At 38.2% G+C, this 21,198-nt stretch overlaps 1 protein-coding gene across 3 annotated transcripts in view; it reads right to left on the reverse strand.

The window, feature by feature from the left end:
* ZMYM2 (zinc finger MYM-type containing 2) overlaps positions 1-21,198 on the reverse strand; it is a 114,202-nt gene that overhangs the window by 34,098 nt on the left and 58,906 nt on the right. For 2 of the 3 annotated variants that reach the window (XM_060194739.1, XM_060194740.1), the window contains exons 7-9: positions 15,585-15,656; positions 4,654-4,804; positions 2,650-2,765 (exon numbers count right to left, since the gene is read on the reverse strand). In XM_060194739.1, coding sequence (XP_060050722.1) covers positions 2,650-2,765; positions 4,654-4,804; positions 15,585-15,656 — 339 coding nt within the window. Of the gene's footprint in view, positions 1-2,649; positions 2,766-4,653; positions 4,805-9,054; positions 9,139-15,584; positions 15,657-21,198 lie in introns of those variants that run through there. The other variant, XM_060194741.1, reaches the window with a different exon arrangement.

A 21,198-nucleotide genomic window follows, 5' to 3' on the forward strand; every position in this document is an offset into this window, starting at 1 on the left:
CAGTTAAACCCACTGTGCTACCACCCGACTCCCTATTTTTATTATATTTTAAAAGTTAGAACAATTAAAAGTTTTACTGATTTTGAATCTGACTGAATACACTCAAGACTTACTTTAATCCATATTCAAACCCTCTTCTGAATGTTATGAGGTAGCCAACAACAACAAAAATTAATAGTAGTACTATAGTAGAACAAAAATCTTTATCATTTTTAAGATTCCTGCATATATTAATAACAGTGAAAATATATTGAAAAAATAAAACACACAGGCTTAAGATAGTAACTGTGGGGTAAGCTAAGTTTTAAAAAATAAACCAGGTGGGTGGGGAGAATACAGGTCCATGAAGGATGATAAATGACATAGTGGGGGTTGTATTGTTAAATGGGAAACTGGGGAATGTTATGCATGTACAAACTATTGTATTTACTGTTGAATGTAAAACATTAATTCCCCAATAAAGAAATTTAAAAAAAAACTAAAAATAAACCAAGAACATTACCATTAGGTCCCGAAACTTTGAATTTTATTAGCTAATTATTCTCACAAAGGAATTTCTATCTTATTATCTCACTTAAAAATGAGAAAATATCTAATAAAGATAAAAAGTCTAAATTCCAGAGGGGAAAAAAAACTGGTGTTTCTAAGGAGAGTCACAGAATAGTGAGCCTACCTACTGGCTTATTTGGAAGAAGTACTCAGCAATAAAAGTACTAATTATTCCTTTGGTTTAGCTTGGTTACCAGGAATCAAACCAAGGCTGTCAAATATATGAAGCATGTGCTCTACTATTGAGAAGAGTACTTAAGTATAAAAATGTAGAACCTAACATAATACAATTTTCAATTAAATGGAAAAGAAAATTATAACATTTTGGATAAACAGGTCAACTTACCCAACATCTAAAAGGAAATTAAAATCTGTGTTCTCTCATTTAAGTAATGTCTATTCCTTATTTTCTAGTTTAAGAAAAACCAATGAGTGGTCCAGGAGGTGGCGCAATGGATAAAGCACTGAATTCTCAAGCATGAGGTCCTGAGTTCAATCCCTGGCAGCACATATACCAGAGTGATGTCTGGTTCTCTCTCTCTCTTCCTATCTTTCTCATGAATAAATAAATAAATAAAATATTTACAAAAAAAAGAAAGAAAAGAAAAACCAATGAGTGATATGAAGTATTTACTCCACTCAAAGATATAGCAATGTCCAAGATCCAAACTTCCAAGCTAAAGACTGAAGTTGAGAAATTTATCTGGAAGTATTTAGTTTTGAATTTAGCTCAGTGAAGGGCGTAACTAGTAAACAAAGCATTCACCTAGATGAGTTCATACCCACCTCAATTTAAATGCAAGTATTTTCTATAACAACTACTACTATAACATGCTAAATTTAAATAACAACATTTAGGGTGGGGATAGATAGCATAGTGATTATCCAAAGAGTCTCACAAGCCTGAGACTCCAAAGTCCTAGGTTCAATCTCCTATACCACCATAAATCAGAGCTAAGCAATGCACTGGTGATAGATAGATAGATAGATAGATAGATAGATAGATAGATAGATAGATAGATAGATAGATAGATGTACAGACAGACAGACAAAATAATAACAAAACACAGTAGCTGGGACTGTTGTATGATTAATGAAGCCTGAATTTAAGCACTTACGATTTTTTAAATTAATACCCTAAACCTTTTATTTATAGCAGATAAACTTATTTATACCATTTAATACTAAAAATCCTCTAAACTATTTTTTCCTAGTGGTCAACTGGCTTCAGGTTGAACACCTCACAGAACTCTTCCAGAAGAGAATCACCGTAACATAACTTGGAAGAACAATGTGAAAAAGCTACCAACATGTACCAAAATTAAAAGTATCTCCCTAAAACTGAGTTTTTATCAAACAGGGCCTTTCACATGGCATACTTCTAGTATATGAAGTAAAACATTTATGCTTATATTCTGGGTGGTGGCGCACCTGGGTTGAGCATACAAGTTACAGTGTGCAAGGGCCGGGTTAAAGCCCATGGTTGTTTCCCACCTGCATGAGAGAAAGACTCATGGGCAGTAAAGCAGGGCTGCAGGTATCTCTTTCTCCCTTTCATGTGCCTTTCTCCTCTCAATTTCTCTGTTCTATCAAAAAAAATTAATTAATTTAAAAATATTTCTAAGAAAAAAAGAGAGATAACTGTACTTTAGTGGCCAAGGAGTGGCTAGTGAGTTGAACTGAAGGAAGGGAAACACAGAGAAAGGAAAAAAAAAAAAAAGAACAAACATGTACTTTATTCAAATCTTCCACAAAAAAATTCTACACATACAGCACTGAACTCAGTTACATTAAAACTTCAAAGTAAAAAAATAAATAATAATAATAATTCAAAGTATTTTCATAAGCTATCACTGGAAAAGTCGATTTAATGTGTAGAGAGTTGATGTGGCCATATCTGCTATGACCCCAGAAGATTCACCTTCAAATCTGACCCTCAGAAATTATAAAAACAATAAGCACATAAATAAAAAATATAGTAATCTGACCCTCAGAAATTATAAAAACAATAAGCACATAAATAAAAAATATAGTCTATCACATTGTTTATTTTCTACATATATTGAATTGGAACTGGGGTATGCAAACTAAATGACAAACCTGAAATTTAGCCACACAGTTGGAATTGCAAAAGTTATACAGCTTTCCATCAGGCATTGTGGCCTGATATTGAGGTAAAGAGTTTCGCTTACAAAAATGGCAAATAATTCCCATACCTAGGAGAGAAAAGATAGATAACTGATTTCTTTATAAAATGGAAGCATAAACAAATATTTTCCAGCCTCTTGAGAGCATTTTTTTAAATAGAACCTTCTTTAACAATGCTGTTACATTAATGCACAGTATTATTCGCACTTTTTAAAATTTTTTTATTATTTTATTTATTGAATAGAGACAAAAAATTGAGAGGGAAGGGGGATAGCGAGAGGGGCCAGGTGGTGGCACACCTCATTTAGGGCACACATTATAGTACACAAGGACTGGGTTCAAGCCCTTGGTCCCCACCTGCAAGGGAAAAGCTTCATGAGTGGTGAAGCAGGTCTGGTTGTCTGTCTTTCTCTCTATCTCCCAATCTCCCACTCCCCTCTCAATTTCTCTCTGTCTCTATCCAATAATAAATAAATAAAAAGGGGGGGGAGAGAAAGTGGCACCTGCAACACTGCTTCACCACTCCTGAAGCTTCCCAGCTTTTGTTCTGTAGGTGGGAGCTTGAGCCCATGTCTTGGTGCACTGTTAACATGTGCCCTTAACCAAGTGCACAACCACCCAGCCCTAAGATTATTTGCTCTTTATATCTATTTCTAAAATATACATGATACATGAAATAATCATTTAGATTTAAAAAAAAAAAAAACAATCTTAGCTAAGAACACAAATAAGAACAAAATTTTATCAACAGATTTTAAATATGTAATGGTGGCAATAATTACACCATGAAGTTTAATAAGAGGTTAGGGACTCAGTAACTCAGTAAAATGTAAACTTTACATACATGAGGCCATAGATTTTTAAAAAAGAAAAAAAGGTATTATTTTTTGCCCTCCAGGCTTCATCACTCCTGGAAAACTTTCAGATAGAAATGTCGTATGCTGGGAGATAAGAGGAGACAATGTCGTAAGAGGGAGATAAGAGGAGACAACATAGCACCAAAGTTTTCCCCAGTGCTTTGGGGGCCAGACTCAAAGCTGGGGTGCAGGCATGGCACAGCAGGTGGCCTCCCATGGGAGCTATCCTATAGGCGCAAGACTCTGGATTGAAGCTCTTACATAAAAACAAGTAGAACAGCACGAACAGCTAAGTGGTGCTCTCTTTGCCTCTCACAGTAAGGGAGGGAGGAAGGGGAAGGAGGGGATAGCTTAGTAAATAATAAAAATAGTTTATGTGGTTGAAATAGACATAAAAACCAGTTAAAAGAGAGACTGAGTCCTATGCTCAGTGATAGGGCAGATTACATGCAATTTTGAGGTTCCTGGTTCAAATCCCAACACCACATACACCACAGCTGAGTAGTGTGCTGGTCTCTCTCTCTCTTTCTCTCTCTCTCTAATTCCTTATCTAATAATACTGGATAGATACAGAGAGAAATTGAGAGGGGAGGGGAGATAGAGAGAACCAGACAGTGGCACACCTGCTTATAAACACACATTACAATGCTTAAGGATCCAGGTTCAAGCCCCTGGTCTGGACCTGCAGGGGGAAAACTTCATGAATGGTGAAGAAAGGCTGCAGATGTCTGTCTCCTTCGCTATCTCTGTCTCCCTTCTCAATTTCTCTCTTGGGTATATCCAATAGTAAAAAAAAAAAAAAAAAAAAAAAGATTTAAAAACATTAAAATAAAAAAAAAAGGAGAAAGGGAAAGAGACAGACACCTGCAGCACGGCATCACCACTTGTGAAGCTTTCCCCTGCAAGTGGAGACCAGGGGCTTGAACTTGGGCCCTTGTGCACTGTAATGTGTGCATGAACCAGGTGCGCCACTGCCTGTTTCTGCTCTCTCTTCTCCCAAACTATGGATGCACACCTTTTAAAATAAAGGAGAAAGAGTTGTTATAAAATTAGCCACATCCTTAGGACTTTTTTCAATGTGCAAATACCTGGAACTTACTTTGTGATTTTGCATATTTTGTCTTGTGACTGTTCATGCAAGCAGTTGAACAATATGGCTCCATATATCCATTAGGACCTATACACTGAGTCATGTCAAAAAACCTGCATTGCGTTCTACAACCAGTACATGTCGTCAGTTTTCCGTATTTCTAAAATTTGAAACATGAAAAGATTATTAGTGAATCCCAATTTAACTAGAAAAAAATGATCACACATTTTCTCTTTGCAAGACGATTCTGTCTCTAGTCAGGTTTAGTGATCAAAATCTTTACCTGGATACAAACTGTTAACAGTAACACAACTAAATTATGTTCAATAAAGGCAAAGGTGATCATCTACTTCAGTGAGTACTTGTCTCTATTAACTTATATTATCAGAATCCCTACATAATAACATAAAATCAAGGGGCTAGGCAGTAGCGCGGCTGGTAGGTTAAGCACACATGGCGCAAAGCGCAAGTGCCAGCGTAAGGATCCCAGTTGGAGCCCCAGCTCCCCACCTACCGGGGATCGCTTCCCGAGCAGTGAAGCAAGTCTGCAGGTGTCTTTCTCTCTTCCTCTTTGTCTTCCCCTCCTCTCTGCACTTCTCTCTGTCCTATCCAACAACAGCAGCTATGACAACAATAACAACTACAACAAGGGCAACAAAATGGGAAAAATGGCCTCCAGGAGCAGTAGGTTTGTAGCGCAAGCACCAATCCCTAGCAATAACCACGGAGGCAAAAAAAATAAATAAATTAAATAAATAACATAAAAATCAAAGAAGGGAGCCCCTAGCTCCCCACCTGCAGGGGAGTCACTTCACAAGCGTTGACACAGGTCTGCAGGTGTCTGTCTTTCCTCCCCCTCTCTGTCTTCCCCTCCTCTCTCCATTTCTCTCTGTTCTATCCAACAACAACAATAATAACCACAACAATGTTAAACAACAAGGGCAACAAAAGGGAAAATAAATATTAAGAAAAAAAAAAATCAAAGAAGGGCACAGTGTTTGCTATTTATAACAATGACACACTTCCTTGTCACCTGGCAGAGAAGTGGACCTATTGGGTTATCATAAAATTCATAAAATAATTTTCTGTTTTTTTCTATGCAAAAATGTGTCATGACTTTTCTGACAACCCAATACTATAAACTGTAAGCCCAAGTAGACTAATGACCAGAGTCATTCAAAGGAATAATTCAAGACAATAAAATACTTTCTCCACTGAAGTGGTGGTGCTCCAAGCACTTATATAAACTGAAAAAGATTTATCACTACATTAAGTCCTAGTCCAACCACAATAAAATACCATTCCTTAAAAATTTGGCTTCATCCCCACCTGTAGGAAGAAAGCTTCACAAGTGGTGAAGCAGTGCTAAAATGTCTGTCTCCTTCTCTATCTCCCCCTTCCTCTCAATTACTGCTCTGTATCAAATAAAGATTTTAAAATTTTTTTAAAAGAATTTAGCTTCAAAAACTCAAATTCAGAATTTTTATCTATCAACTCCAGTTGACTATTGATCAACAGATAATAATAAAGGTGGGAGCCCAGCAGTGAGTAGTCTACATGGTTAAGCACAAGTTACCATATGCAAGGACCCAGTGTCAAACTCCCATTCCCCACCTGCAGGGTGGTCATTTCACAAATGGTGAAACACATCTGGAGGTGTCTCCCTTTCTCTCTCCATCTCTGCCTCCCCACCCCCTATCAGTTTTTCTCTGTCCTATCCAATTAAAAAATAGAAAAAAATAAAAAAGATAAAATGGCCACTGGGAGTGGTAGATTCATAGTGCCAGCACCAAGCTCCAGTGATAACCCTGGTAGCAAAATAGTCAATCTTTCTGCCAAGAGTAAATGTTTGTCAAATATGGCTTTGGACCCATGGAGGCACAACTTGAAAATTACTAGGACAAAATAATATCATTGAAATTTATACAGTTTTATGAAAATCACAATACAGATGAACTGATTTTATATATATTTTAATATATTTTATATTAAATATATAAATACTTATATATTTTATATATTTTTAATATATTTATTTATTTTCCTTTGTTGGTTTTTTATTGTTGTTGTCATCATTGTTAGATAGGGCAGAGAGAAATGGAGAAAGGAAGGGAAGACAGAGAGGGGGAGACAAAGACACCTGCAGACCTGCTTCACTACTTGTGAAGCGACTCCCTAGCAGGTGGGGAGCCGGGGGCTCGAACCCGGATCATTATGCCAGTCCTTGTGCTTTGCGCCACGTGCACTTAACCCATTGGGCTAATGCCCGACTCCCACTGGTTTTATATTTTTTTAAATGTGTCTTGAGGCAGTCGGGTGGTAGCGCAGCGAGTTAAGCACACATGGCATGAAGTGCAAGGACCAGCATAAGGATCCCAGTTGGAGCCCCCCGCTCCCCACCTGCAGGGGCCTCACTTCACAGGCGGTGAAGCAAGTCTGCAGGTCTATCTTTCTATCTTTCTCTCTCCCTCTCTGTCTTCCCCTCCTCTTTCCATTTTTCTCTGTCCTACCCAACAAGGACGACATCAACAACAACAATAAGAACAACAACAACAAAAAGACAAGGGCAAAAAAGGGAAAATAAATACTTAAAAAGTTTTAAAAAGGGAGTCGGGTGGTAGCGCAGCGGGTTAAGCACACGTGGCGCAAAGCGCAAGGGCTGGCGTAAGGATCCCGGTTCAAGCCCCCGGCTCCCCACCTGCAGGGGAGTCACTTCACAAGCGGTGAAGCAGGTCTATCTTTCTCTCCCCCTCTCTGTCTTCCCCTCTTCTCTCCATTTCTCTCTGTCCTATCCAACAACAACATCAGTAACAACAACAATAAGAGCTACAACAATAAAACAAGAGCAACAAAAGGGAATATTTTTTTAAAAAAAAAGATTTAAAAAAAAAAAGAAGTTTTAAAAAATACAAAAAAATCTGTCTTGATAGGCCAGTCAAGTGGTGCACCTGGTTATGTGCAGACATTATAAAGCAGAAGGATCCAGTTTCAACTCCTGGTGCCCACCTGCAAGGGGAAAGCTTCACAAGTGATGAAGCAGGGTTGCAGGTGTTGCTTTTTGTCTTTTCTATCTTCCTCTCCCATCTCAATTTCTGTCACTATCCAGTGATAAATAAAAATATTTCTTTAAAACAATGTATTTTGGTAGTGACAAATAGAAAACAGGTAGACTAAGGAGAGAGCATAATGTTTATGCAAAATATGTGAGGTTAAGGGGTCCCTAGTTCATTCCTCAGCAGTAGCATAAACCAGCAGTGCTCTAGTTTAAAGACAAAAATAAATTAAAATAAAAACACTTAAGACTCTGAAGTGCAACTTATATTTATTTGATCTCTTCTTCTGAATAGTTACAGAATTATCGAAACTAATCAAATCAAATATCATATACCATGCTTCAAAAAAATTCTAGCCAACCTTCTACCTAATATTAATACTACTTAAGTCATTTCATACCCAACACCATCTAGTACAACTTAATGACTGAGAAGGCCTCAAATTATTACACAGACAAATGAAACAGTTTTTGAAGAGATGATGGTCAGGTCAAAACAGCACAAAAAACAGATAAGCTACATGGATAAATTGCCATGGGATTTTAGAAGATAAAGATAACAAAAGTAAAGTAAATTACCAACATAAGGAAAAAACCTTTTTTTTAACCAGAGCACTGCTCAGCTCTGGCTTATGGTGGTACAAGGGATTGAACCTGGGTATGAGAGCCTCTTTGCATAACCATTATGCTATCTCCCCTGCCCTAGAAAAACACTTTTTTTTTAAAGAATATAACAAATAGAATAGATCTGAGAAAATGTTTCTACTCATTTTGGCAAAATAAAAGAAGAATAACCATGCTGCCAATTTTTCACTGACTGAAATAATAAAAAGCTCCAACACTGACAAAATGGAAAGTAACTCCTTTCTCAATTAATTAAAAAAAAAACACTTATCAAAAGCAAAAACATGGTAACATGGAAAAAAAGAGTAGCTGCAAACTTATTTAAGACTAATTATGAGTCTGAGATAGTGGTCTAGGTTTTCTGTGTCACTGGAATGACAACATCTTTTCATAAGAACTCAATAATCATTGAAAATTTTGTGATGGAAAAAGAGTCAAAGAAAATTGATTGATACACAGCTGAGGGATAAAGAAATGCTTAACATCTGGTATACATTTATCAGGATAGCAGTGCTAGTTACTGCAGGATACAGATAGGAAAATCAAGCAGCCCTTAGCAGATATATGAAGCCTCCAGACAGAAGAAGCACCTATATAGCTTTCACGAATACAAACGAAGTCTGATCATGTCTAATCCTGAATTACACTTTCACTTATTTATTAGAAACATCCTTCATGTTGACACTAAAGTAACTGGCAAAATGATTATATAATTAGTAAGTTTTAAAACGTACCAATAAAAAGTAGACCAGTTGAATTGAATTGGGTCAAGTAAACAAGGAGCTAAGCAACTGGTCCACACTGACAAATACCTTTATCTGAGGAGAATGAGAAAGTACTATGAGAAAGATATAATCATTAATACTGAGAATATTTAGCAAAGCTACTTAGCAGTTACTACTGCTTCAAAAGTGAGAGGACCCATTTCTTGGAAGAACATTTGCCAAAAAAAAAGTATCAGTTCATGCCGTGTTTCACCTCTGCTTCATAATGTAAACAATCAAAGTAATCATATTTAAACTTCAGTAAATTTTTATTTAAGAACGCACTAAATTACGTAAAGAAACACATCCACAATGATCAGTAGTAAACTCCCTAATCACAAATGGGAAAAAAATAAACCTATTTATAAATGTAGTGAAAAAAAGAGGGTTAGGTAGTAGCTCACCTAGTAGAGTTCACTTTACAATGTGCAAGTGCCCAGATTTAAGCCCTGGAGCCCACTTTCAGCGGGAAGCTTCACAAGCAGTGAAGCAGTGCTGTAGGTGTCTTTCTTCCTCTGTCTCCCCCTTACCTCTCAATTTGTCTCTATCAGATTAATATCTCTAAACAAAATATTAATATAAATAAATGTAGTGGAAAAAAATGAAATAAATCTGATTCAAGGGTCAGCAAATAGCTCAGCTGGATAGCGCATTGCCAGGTGCAAGACCAGGTTCATGCCCACTGCATTAAAGGAAGTCTCAGGGTTGTGAGCTCTTTCACTCTCTACCTGTCCACCTAATTTGCTACCTGAAAAATAAAGCAAAATGATGATCAAAACAAGATGCTGGTCAAGTACAAGATAACCATAATGGAGAATTTATGGCAAATTGGTTCATTTTTCAATCTAGAAATTAATACCCTTAAACTTTTAAAGCAACTATTTTTGCATTATAATATATGTATATAATTATATCAGACACTTGATCGTGTATTTTTAATTTTAAATAATTCTATACAAATATCAAAATATAATATCCCATGATATTTTTTTAATATTTTTTAAAAAAATTATCTTGATTTATTTAATGGATAGAAACAACCAGAAATCAAGAGGGATGGGTGTGGTACGGAGTGAGAAGGACGGAGAGACACCTGCAACACTGCTTCATCACTTACAAAGCTTTCCCCCTGCAGGTGGGGGCTGGGGACTCAAACCCGGGTCCATTGCACACTGCAGCATGTGCATTCAACCAGGTATGCCATCATCTGACCCCAATCCGATGAATTTTTTTTAACTCCAGCTAATTTTTCCCTTTCCAGTTCACAATAAATTTTATTCATTAATTTTGATCATGCAAGTATATTGCATAAAAAGGTGGCTCAAATGGCTTAATGTACTTATTATTACAAATCTAATCTACTAAAAGGGGCACAGAACCTATATCTTAGTCATATGCAGATAAGAATTAAAATTAACTTCAGGGAATCGTAGCAGGCACAGCGGGCTAAGCGCACGTGGCGCAAAGTGCAAGGATCAACTGAAGGATCTGGTTAGAGCCCCCTGTTCCCCACCTGCAGGGAAGTTGCTTCACAGGTGGTGAAGCAGGTTTGCAGGTGTCTTTCTCTGTCTTCCCCTCCTCTCTCCATTTCTCTCTGTCCTATCCAACAACGATGACATCAATAACAACAATAATAACTACAACAATAAAAAACAGCAAAGTCAACAAAAGGGAATAAGTAAATATTTTTAAAAAATTAACTTCAGTCCATGACACTGCATGGGGGAAATACATTTATACTCACTAGGATCTAACTAAAATGTAGCATTCTTTTCTTCTAGTTGGAGATTATCACATTAGTTTTAACAGAACCTGAGCCTCCATCAAAAATCACCAGGCCTGTTTGTTTTTATTTGATAAGGCAGAGAGAAACTGAGAATAAAAGGGGAGACAGAGAGAAAGAGAGACACCTGCAGCACTGCTTCACCGCTTGTGAAGCATTCCCCCCTTCAGGTAAAGGTTGGGGGCTTGAACCAGGGTCCCTTTACAGAGGAATGTTTGCACTCAACTTCTTTATTTTTTTTTACTTTTATTAGTGATTATTGATTTTCTTTTAATTATCCATTTATTTATTTCTCTCTAGAAATTGAGAGGGGAAGGAGATAGAGAGTTTCACCCTTTTGGCTCATACTGGCAGATATCGCAATATTTATGTTCAGCTTTACTCCAAAAGCATTATAGTCAATAAGAACTAAATTTTATTACTTAATATAGCAAAGAAATAAAGTGTCAAAATTTCATAAAATGTTTGACAACATAATTTTGGCAAAATTGGTTCAGGTTGTAATCATATTTTATTTTTAGTACGTATTTTCATTTAAAACATGATCATGTATTGAATAAAACCTTCAGATTATCTCTTAAAATGCAAAATGTTTATTTTTTTATATTGGGGGTTAATTGCTTACAGTATAGTTAATGAGTTGTAAAATGTTCATAGAGAGAAAAAGTGTCAAGGGTCAGGTGGTGGCATACCTCAAATTACATATCTCAAATTGCAGTGTGCAAAGACCCAAGTTTAAGCCCCTGGTCCCCACCTGCAGGAGGAAAGCTTCACATGTAGTGAAGTAGGAAGGTAGGTGTTTTTCTCCCTCTCTATCTCCACCTCCATTCTCAATTCCTCTGTCTCTAATAAATGAATTTAAAAAATTAAAAATACTGTGGTCCGGGAGTTGGCGCTGTAGATAAAGTGTTGGACTTTCAAGCATGAGGTCCCAAATTCAATCCCTGGCAGAATATGTGCCAGAGTGATGTCTGATTCTTTCTCTCCTCCTATGCCTCCCATTAATAAATAAATAGGGGGCCGGGCAGTAGCGCAGCAAGTTAAACAAAAATGGCACAAAGTACAAGGACCAGCATAAGGATCCCGTTTTGAGTCCCCAGATCCCCCCTGCAGGGGGGGGTCACTTCACAAGCCATGAATCAGGTCTGCAGGTGTCTTTCTCTCCCCCTCTCTCAATTTCTTTCTATCCTAGGCAATAACAAAATAATAATAAAAGTAACAATGATAAACAACAAGGGCAACAAAAAAGGAAAAAAAATAGCCTCCAGGAGCAGTGGATTCATAGTGTAGGCACCAAGCCCCAGTGATAAACTTGGAGGTAAACTATATATATAAAAATAAAATTACTTAAAAAAGGAAAGAGAAAAAGTCAAAAATTTTATGTATCATCAATTTCTCCCTCTCTTTCCTTCTTTCTTTCTCTCTTTCTTCCTTTCTTTCTTTCTTTCTTTCTTTCTTTCTTTACCAGAGCACTGTTCAGCTCTGGCTTATGGTAGTGTTGGGGGGTGATCAATTTTTTATTTCTTGGGTGAGTGAGACAGCATAATGCTTATCCAAAAGACTTTCATGATTCAGACTGAGGTCCCAGGTTCAAGTCCCAGCATCACCATAAGCCAGAGCTGAGCTGTACACTGGTGAAAAAAAGAGAAGAGAGTCTGGCGGTAGTGGAGCGGGTTAAGCTCAAGGAACGGCGTAATGATCCCGGTTCGAGCCCCCAGCTCCCCACCTCCAAGGGAGTTGCTTCACAAGGAGTGAAGCAGTTCTGTAGGTGTCTGTCTTTCTCTCCCCCTCTGTCTTCCACTCCTCTCTCCATTTCTCTCTGTCCTATCCAACAACGACATCAATAAAAACAATATTAACTACAACAATAGAAAACAACAAAAGGGAATATATATAAAAGAAAGCTGTTTTTTAAAAAAAGAAGACTAAAAGGGCCAGATAGCAATGCACCTGGCTGAGCACTCATGTTACAATGCACAAAGGCTCAGGCTCCAGGACCTGGTGCCAACCCGAAGAGGGAAAGCAGTGGTACAGGTGTCTCTTTTCTTCTCTATATTCCCCTTCCCTCTTGATTTCTGACTGTCGTTATCCAACAAATAAATAAAGATAATTTAAAAATAATTAATTTTAAAAAAGAGAAATGCACAAGAACCTAGGTTTAGGCTCCCAGTCGCCACCTACAAGGGGTAAGCTTTGTTAAGTGGTGTAGCAGTGTTTCATGTGTCTTTCTGCCTCCCTACCACTCCCTTCCCTCTCAATTTCTAGATATCTATACCCAATAAACAACTACTATAAATTAAAAATTAAAAGGGGGGGGGAGTGCAGTGGGTTAAGCGCACGTCTTGCAAAGCGTAAGGAATGGCGTAAGGATCTCTGTTCGAGTCCCGGCTCCCCACCTGCAGGGAAGTTGCTTCACAGGCGGTGAAGCAGGTCTGCAGGTGTCTATCTTTCTCTCCTCCTCTCTGTCTTCCCCTCCTCTCTTCATTTCTCTCTGTCCTATCCAACAATGACAACATCAATAATAACAATAACTACAACAATAAAAAAAAAGGGCAACAAAAGGGAAAATAAATATTAAAAAATTAAATAAATAAATAAATAAATAAATAAAAAGAGAGCTAGATTCCTTCAAGAGAGTAGAGAAGCCAGAGCATCACTCCCATAGAGGTGGCACTAGGGATCAAACTGGAAGGCTCAGACATACAAAAAAGTCTGATACTCTACCTACCAGAAAATTTTTCCCTGGCTCGTATCATTTACCTTTCAACTTACACATATACTACTTTTATTATTTTAAAAATCTGTCTAAGTGAAAAGATGTTTTCAAAGTAGTAGGTGTAAATGCACTCAGTTGAACACTCATGTTAACACATACAAGCACCAAGTTTTGGGCCTTGCTCCTCACCTGCAGGGGAGAAGCTTCAAAAGCAGTGAAGCAGGTCTGCCAGTATCTCTCTTTCTCTAAATATCCCTCACTCCCCTCCCTTTCAATTTTTCTCTGTCATGTAAAATTTTAAAAAAGAAAAATAGAAAAAGGGGGAGAGGGGGAAAATGGCTGCTGGGAGCTGTGGATTTGTTGTGCAGGCAACAATCCCCAGTGATCATCTGGTGGCAACACAGAAAACAAAAACAACAAAGTATAGTGACTAACAGGATATTTACCTATTACCAGATATACCCTCTCTGGGGGAAAAAAAAAGAGAGAGAGAGAGAAAGGGAGAAAGAAAGGGACCTTAAATTAAAAAAGGGGGGAAAGTAATTGTATTTAATTAGGGCACTAAATCAAATCCTATCCCTAAGAAAGTATCTGACAAACCTCCATGCTTATTTTTTCATTTCTTTTATTCCAGAAAGAAAGGAGGATGGGTGCGGGGGGAGACACACATCTCTTGCTGGAGAAGAGAGAGACAGACAGACAGACAGACAAAGACAGTGACACCACAGCACTGCTCAACAATTCATGGAGCTTCACTTAGTGTTCTTGTGCCAGGGGCTTAAACTGATTACTGAGTGCATAGTAAAGCATGTATTATACAAAGTTAGCTATTTCCAAGCCCTATTTAAAGATAATAGCCTAAGGCAAGAAGACAGCATTACAATTGTACAAATAAATTTTTGTGCCTGAAGCTCCCAACACCCAGATTCAAGTTTTGGCACCCTCATAAGCCAGAGCTGATCAGTCCTCTGGTAAAAATAGATGAATAAATAAAGGACAGAAGGAGAGAAAGAAAGAGAACCAGAGCATTACTCTGAAACATATGTTGCCAGGGATCAAACTTAGGACCTCATGCTTGAGAATCCAATGTGACACGTCTCCAAAGGCACTACAATTTGTTTGCAAACAAATTGATTGACAACTTGACTATAGTCAATATTTTAATGGAAGGTACTAAGTAAACATGAAACTCCTCATTTTGGCAGCCAGGGAAATAGTTCAAGTGGCAGAGCAGTAGAACTTACATGTCTGAGCCTCTTGGTTCAATTCAGCAACACATAGACCAGAGTACTGCTCTGGTGTCTCCCGTCCTCTCACGTGAAACTTTCTCATATGAAATACATACTTTTTGAAAAGTCCTCACTTGTTCATCATAATAACTGCATTTGAACAGCAATGATTCCAAAGCGCATACACTAATTACTCATGTACATTCAGCTTGAATGGGAAGTTAATTTTATCATTCAACTGAGCAAAAAAGAAGCAACGTTTCTAAATCCCATGGTTAAATGTTACTGTGCACAGTTACTGTCTCAAGGAAGAGTGGAGGAGGTGGGAAAGTAATTGTTCATGGGCCAACATGTTTCTTCATTCTTTTCCTTTTTCTTATAATTTTAGACAGAAACAAGGGAAGAGATACCACAGCACTGCTGCACCACCACCCATAGAGGCCCCCCAATGCCGCTCACAGTGCTCCCACATAGCATCTAACCCAGAGCCAGGTAAGGTACAAGCTCTACTAGTTGAGCTGTCTGCCAGCCCCTCAAAACACAAACTAATACCAAAAATCAAATGATAGTAGCACAAGACCATACAAGGCAAGTTTTCTGGAATGAGGAAATATTTCTAAGAGATTAAAGTAAGAAAACCATCATCGGGCATATTTTAGGTTCACAAATGTTAATGTATTTCAAAATGCAGGTGAGTTTGCAGATCTGTGAGAAGAGGATTTCACTGCGTGAAATTGCCAGGGCTTTCAACCCCAGCTACATTCCTGCTTACCTCGGGTGGCATTAGGTAGGAGTCTTGCATGTGATCTCGAACCTCCTTCAGGAAGCTTGGATGGCTACCTACCTAAAATAGACATGAAAAGACCTTATAAAAGCACAAGGAAAAAGGGCCAAATTAAATGACAGGTCAGCAATCTCTAAAAGTTCACCTGATTTATAAATTAATTCCACCTTTAAAAAATACCAATTTATATAGTCACCAATGTGACTGTCCAATTAACAGAAGAATTATCAAGTAATCTTAAAATCCTGTAGAGAAAAATCACTTCATGATAAAAACAAAGTTATACTGGAATAAGTCTTTAGTTTTGATTCATATTTAAGTACTCCTTATTTAAAAAAAAATCACTGGGGGGCTGGGTGGTGGCGCAGCAGGTTAAGCACACATGGCGCAAAGCATAAGGACCCGCTTAAAGATCCTGGTTCAAGACCCCGGCTCCCCACCTGTAGAGAGGTTGCTTCACAGGTGGTGAAGCAGGTCTGCAGGTGTCTGCCTTTCTCTCCCCCCTGTCTTCCCCTCTTCTCTCGATTTGTCTCTGTTCTATGGAACAACAATGATAACAAGGGCAACAAAAGGGGGAAAAAAATAGCCTCCAGAAGCAGTGGATTTGTAGTGCAGGCACCGAGCCCCAGCAATAACCTGGAGGCAAAATAAATAATAAATACATTTTAAAAAATCATTGCTTGCTCTCAGATATTTATTCTAAGTTCTCACTAGAGCCTATTAATATTTCAAAGCATGCAAATTTAACGTTCAGATATTACAGGTTGTAATATACATCATCTGCAAATGGTTTCTGATTATTTTTAAAGATGTATTTATGAGAAAGAGAAACAGCATCATCTTGCCACATGAAATCAGGACCTCATACTTGAGAGCCCTTTTTTTAAGTGAGAGAGGGGGGAAAAGAGGGAGGGAGGGAGGGAGGGGAGGAAAGGAGAAATGACAGCACCAAAGCTTCCTTCAATTTTATACAAACCAGATTCAAACCTAAGTTGCGCACTATCCAAGTGAGCAATTTCACCTGCCCTAAAGGACTAATGCTTAATCATTAATCCTTCTCAGCCACATGCATCCTTGCTAATGAAGTTTTCGCTGTCAGGTAGGGAGCTTAGACTTTAACATGGGTCCTTGAACACTATAATATGTGAGCTCAGTCTCTTTCTAAAGCACCTCCAAATTTACATTATTGCATCCTAAAAACACTTCTGTTGCCCATGGAAGTAAAGTATGTAAGAAGTAGAAGCCGGGGGTCGGGTGGTAGTGCTGCGGGTTAAGCACATGTGGCACAAAGTGCAAGGACCAGCTTAAGGATCCTGGTTCGAGCCCCCAGCTCCCCACCTACAGGGGAGTCGCTTCACAGGCGGTGAAGCAGTTCTGCAAGTGTCTGTCTTTCTCTCCTCCTCTGTCTTCCCCTCCTCTATCCATTTCTCTCTGTCCTAGCTAACAACGATGACATCAATAACAACAACAATAAAAGAAGGGCAACAAAACGGAGTATTTTTTAAAAAGAAGTAGATATTGGAAGGGAAATACTAAGCAAATTAAGCATAACCCACTCTAGCTTCACTGTCAGCATCTAGATTATCAATTAACTATATCAGTATACTCCAGACACTGAAGCAATGGACACAAAAACAATGTAGCCAAACAAAATGTTAAAGTGACAAAAGTTTAAAGCCACTACCTAGGGAGTCGGGCTGTAGTGCAGTGGGCTAAGCGCAGGTGGCACAAAGCACAAGGACCGGCATAAGGATCCCGGTTCGAACCCCGGCTCCCCACCTGCAGGGGAGTCGCTTCACAGGCGGTGAAGCAGGTCTGCAGGTGTCTGTCTTTCTCTCCTCCTCTCTGTCTTCCCCTCCTCTCTCCATTTCTCTCTGTCCTATCCAACAACGACAACAACAATAATAACTACAATAATAAAACAACAAGGGCAACAAAAGGGAATAAATAAATAAAATAAATATTTTTTTTAATTTTTTTTAAAAAGCCACTACCTATCCTTGTTTGCATGTTTGAGGAGTCTCACATTGAAAAGAAAATGCAAAGGAATTCCGACTTTTAATGAGACAATCAGTATTAGAATAGAACCAAGAGGGGCAGGTGGTAGTACAGCAAGTTAAGCACACATGGCGCCAAGCACAAAGACTGGCTTAAGGATCCAGTTCAAGCCCCCAGTTCCCCACCGGCAGAGGGGGTCACTTCACAATCGATGAAGCAGGTGTACAGATGTCTTCACGCCCTATCCCCCTAGGGCTCGGTGCCTAAAACAATGAATCTGCTATTCATGAAGCTTGCCCCTTACAGATGGAACCTGAATTCCGAGCCCAGGTTCTTGTGTGTTCTCCAAAGTGTGCCAGGACCGGGCACCAAAATCTCTAAAAAAAGTTATACATTAATATATAGAGATATAGGAATATGGATAAGATTTTTAAGACAGTTTTTAAAAAGCTGAGTTATTCTCTTCTTTTTTTCATGCTCTGAAATACGTTTAAATAGCACTGAGGCCACCTATTTTATGAAATTATATGTCTAATTTTTTTCCTTCGTTTTTTTTTCTTTTTCTTTTTTTTCCTCCTAGGTTACTGCTGGGGCTCAGTGACTGCACTACAAATCCACTGCTCCTCGAAGCCATTTTTCCCCATTTTTCTTGCCCTTGTTATTGTTATTATTATATTGTTGTTAGATAAGACAAAGAGAAATCGAGAGAGGACAGAAAGACAAAGAGGAGGAGGGAGACACTTGCAGACCTGCTTCACCACTTGTGAAGTGACCCCCTTCACTTCACAAGTGGTGAAGTCTCCCCACTTGCAGGGGAGTCACTTCACAAGTGGTGAAGCAGGTCTGCAGGTGTCTCTCTTTCTCTCCCCTCTCTGTCTTTCCATTTCTCTCTGTCCTATCCAACAACAATGACATCAATAACAATAATAATAACCACAACAATGTTAAACAACAAGGGCAACAAAAGGGAAAATAAATAAATAAATAAATAAATAAATAAAGTCCCAGGTTCAATCCTCAGCACCACCATAGGCCAGAGCTGAATAGTGCTCTGGTCTTCCTATCTCACAGTCTATCATTAAGATTAAATAAATAGGGAGTCCAGAGGTAGCACAGGAGGTTACGCACACATTGCACAAAGGAAAAGGACCAGCTTAAGGAGACCCCGGCTCCCCACCTGCAGTGGAGTCACTTCACAGGCAGTGAAGCAGGTCTCCAAGTGTCTATCTTTCTCTCTCCCTCGCTGTCTTCCCTTCTTCTCTCCATTTCTCTCCATTTCTCTCTGTCCTATCTAATAACGACAACATCAATAACAACAATAAAAAACAAGGGCAACAAAAGGGAAAATAAATATTTTTTAAAATTTAAAAATATTTAAAAAAAGAAGAAGAAGAAGAAGAAAGAAAGAAAGGGTCCAGGTCCTGGTGCACATGTTGAATGCACATGTTACAATGCACAAGGACTCAGGTTTAAGTTACCGATTCCCACCTGCAAAAGGAAAGCTTTGCAAGTGGTAAAGCAGGACTGCAAATGTCTGACTCTCTCCCTCACAATCCTCCCCTTCTCTCTCAATTTCTGGCTGTCTCTACCCAATAAATAAATGAAGGTAAGGTAAAAATTAAAAATAAATAAATTTTTTTGAAAAGATGGTAAAATATTTTTAACTCATTTACTTTACCAAGGAAACACTATAGGAATTCCCACTGGACAATGAGAAAGGTATTTGTTATTTCCACTACTCATAATTGTACTGGGGTTACTATGAAATAACATCAAGACTAAACAATGGAAATCAGAATTAGAGGCCCTCAACATAGAGCAGTGGGTAAAGTCTTAAGAAGTCTCAGGTTCAAGGCCCAGGGCTGCATGTGCCAGAGTGATGCTCTGGGCTCTTTCCCTCTCTCATTAATAAATACATATTTTAAAGCCTACTGATGGTGTATATAATTAAGTACACATGTTGCATGCACAAGGACCCAGGTTCTACCGCCTGGTGATTATAACTACACTAGCTCTTTCAGTCACTAAAGACAGCCTTCATTATATTGAAGAAATTAAAGTATGCTACTGCAATGGACATTCCATGAAAGCAAAAATGTCTGCTTTCTTCCCCTGGTGTTATTTCAAACAATAATATCATACCTGCAACACAGTAGGCAGTATTTTATGAATAATTTTTTAAATTTTAATAAGCATTCAATTTAGTGGGCAAAAAATTGTAAGATATTGATTACTAAGCCCAAACAAGAAAAAGGGTAAAAGGTATAAACAAAGTGTAACTGAAAAAAAAAAATTGATTACCTCTTAAATAAGAAAAACTGCATTATCATCCCCAGTAAAAAGAATACCACTATAAAAGAAAACTATACTAATGTACTCTCTTTATGAATAGGAAAAAAATTTCTGTTGGAGATGAGAAAGAAAGAGACTTACTTAAAGAGGCACTTCCAAAAACACATTACTAAAAGAAATACAAACTTGTACAATTGTACAGAGGGAAAACTAACAGTATCTGATAAACTAACACAATGCATTTATTTTTGATCAAGAAATCCTACTTCAGGGCCAGGTGGTGGTGCACCTGATTGAGCACACATGTTACAATGCACAAGGACCCAGGGTCAAGCCCTCAATCCCCACCTGCAGGGGGAAAGCTTCACAAGTGGTAAAGAAGGGCTGCAGGTGTCTCTCTTTCTCCCTCTGTATCACCCCCCTTCCCTCTCGATTACTGGATTCTCTATAAAATAAATAAATAAAGATAACTTAAAAAAGAAAAAAAAATCCTACTTCTAAAAACCTACCCTGAAACCAATCCACAAATACACAGTAAACCACACAGTTGGCTATTCATTATCTATTATTTATTAAATGGAAGAAATTGAAAATAATCCAAACGACAAAGAATCAACTAATCAGTTATACAGTGGTGTGTGGTATGTGGTGTGAGTGTGGGTTTAAGTGTGGTGGGGGTGTTGTGGTGTGGGTGTTGTGTTTGTGTCTGCTATAAAGTGAGCTATGACTTCTAGGAAGCTGGGGGATGAGAGGGGACACCATGATTTGCAGACTTCTTTATAAAAAGAAACATCCAGGGAGTCGGGCGGTAGCGCAGCAGGTTAAATACACGTGGCACAAAGTGCAAGGACCAGTAGATCCCGTTTCAAGCCCCCGGCTCCCCATCTGCAGGGGAGTCGCTTCACAAGTGGTGAAGCAGGTCTCTAGGTGTCTGTCTTTCTCTTCCCCTCTCTGTCTTCCCCTCCTCTCTCCATTTCTCTCTCCCCTATCCAACAACAAGGACAGCAATAATAACTACAACAATAAAACAACAAGGGCAGCAAAAGGAAATAAATAAATAAATAAATAAATAAATAAATAAATAAATAAATAAATGAAACATCCAGCTGTGGTCAATTTCAAGATCAAAACAAAACTGAAACTGAAATTGAGAAGAGGCATATACTCTGTTATAAACAACATTTGCATCATACACATGCAGACAGGCATAGATAATCTGAAGATCATTGTTAAAATGCAATTAACAAAAGTTATGAAGTGATATGCTAAAACATTTATTTTGTTTTCATTAATAGCCTTGCCTACCCACAAT

Source organism: Erinaceus europaeus, chromosome 7 (genome assembly GCF_950295315.1).
Source record: "Erinaceus europaeus chromosome 7, mEriEur2.1, whole genome shotgun sequence".
NCBI classification, from domain to species: domain Eukaryota; kingdom Metazoa; phylum Chordata; class Mammalia; order Eulipotyphla; family Erinaceidae; genus Erinaceus; species Erinaceus europaeus.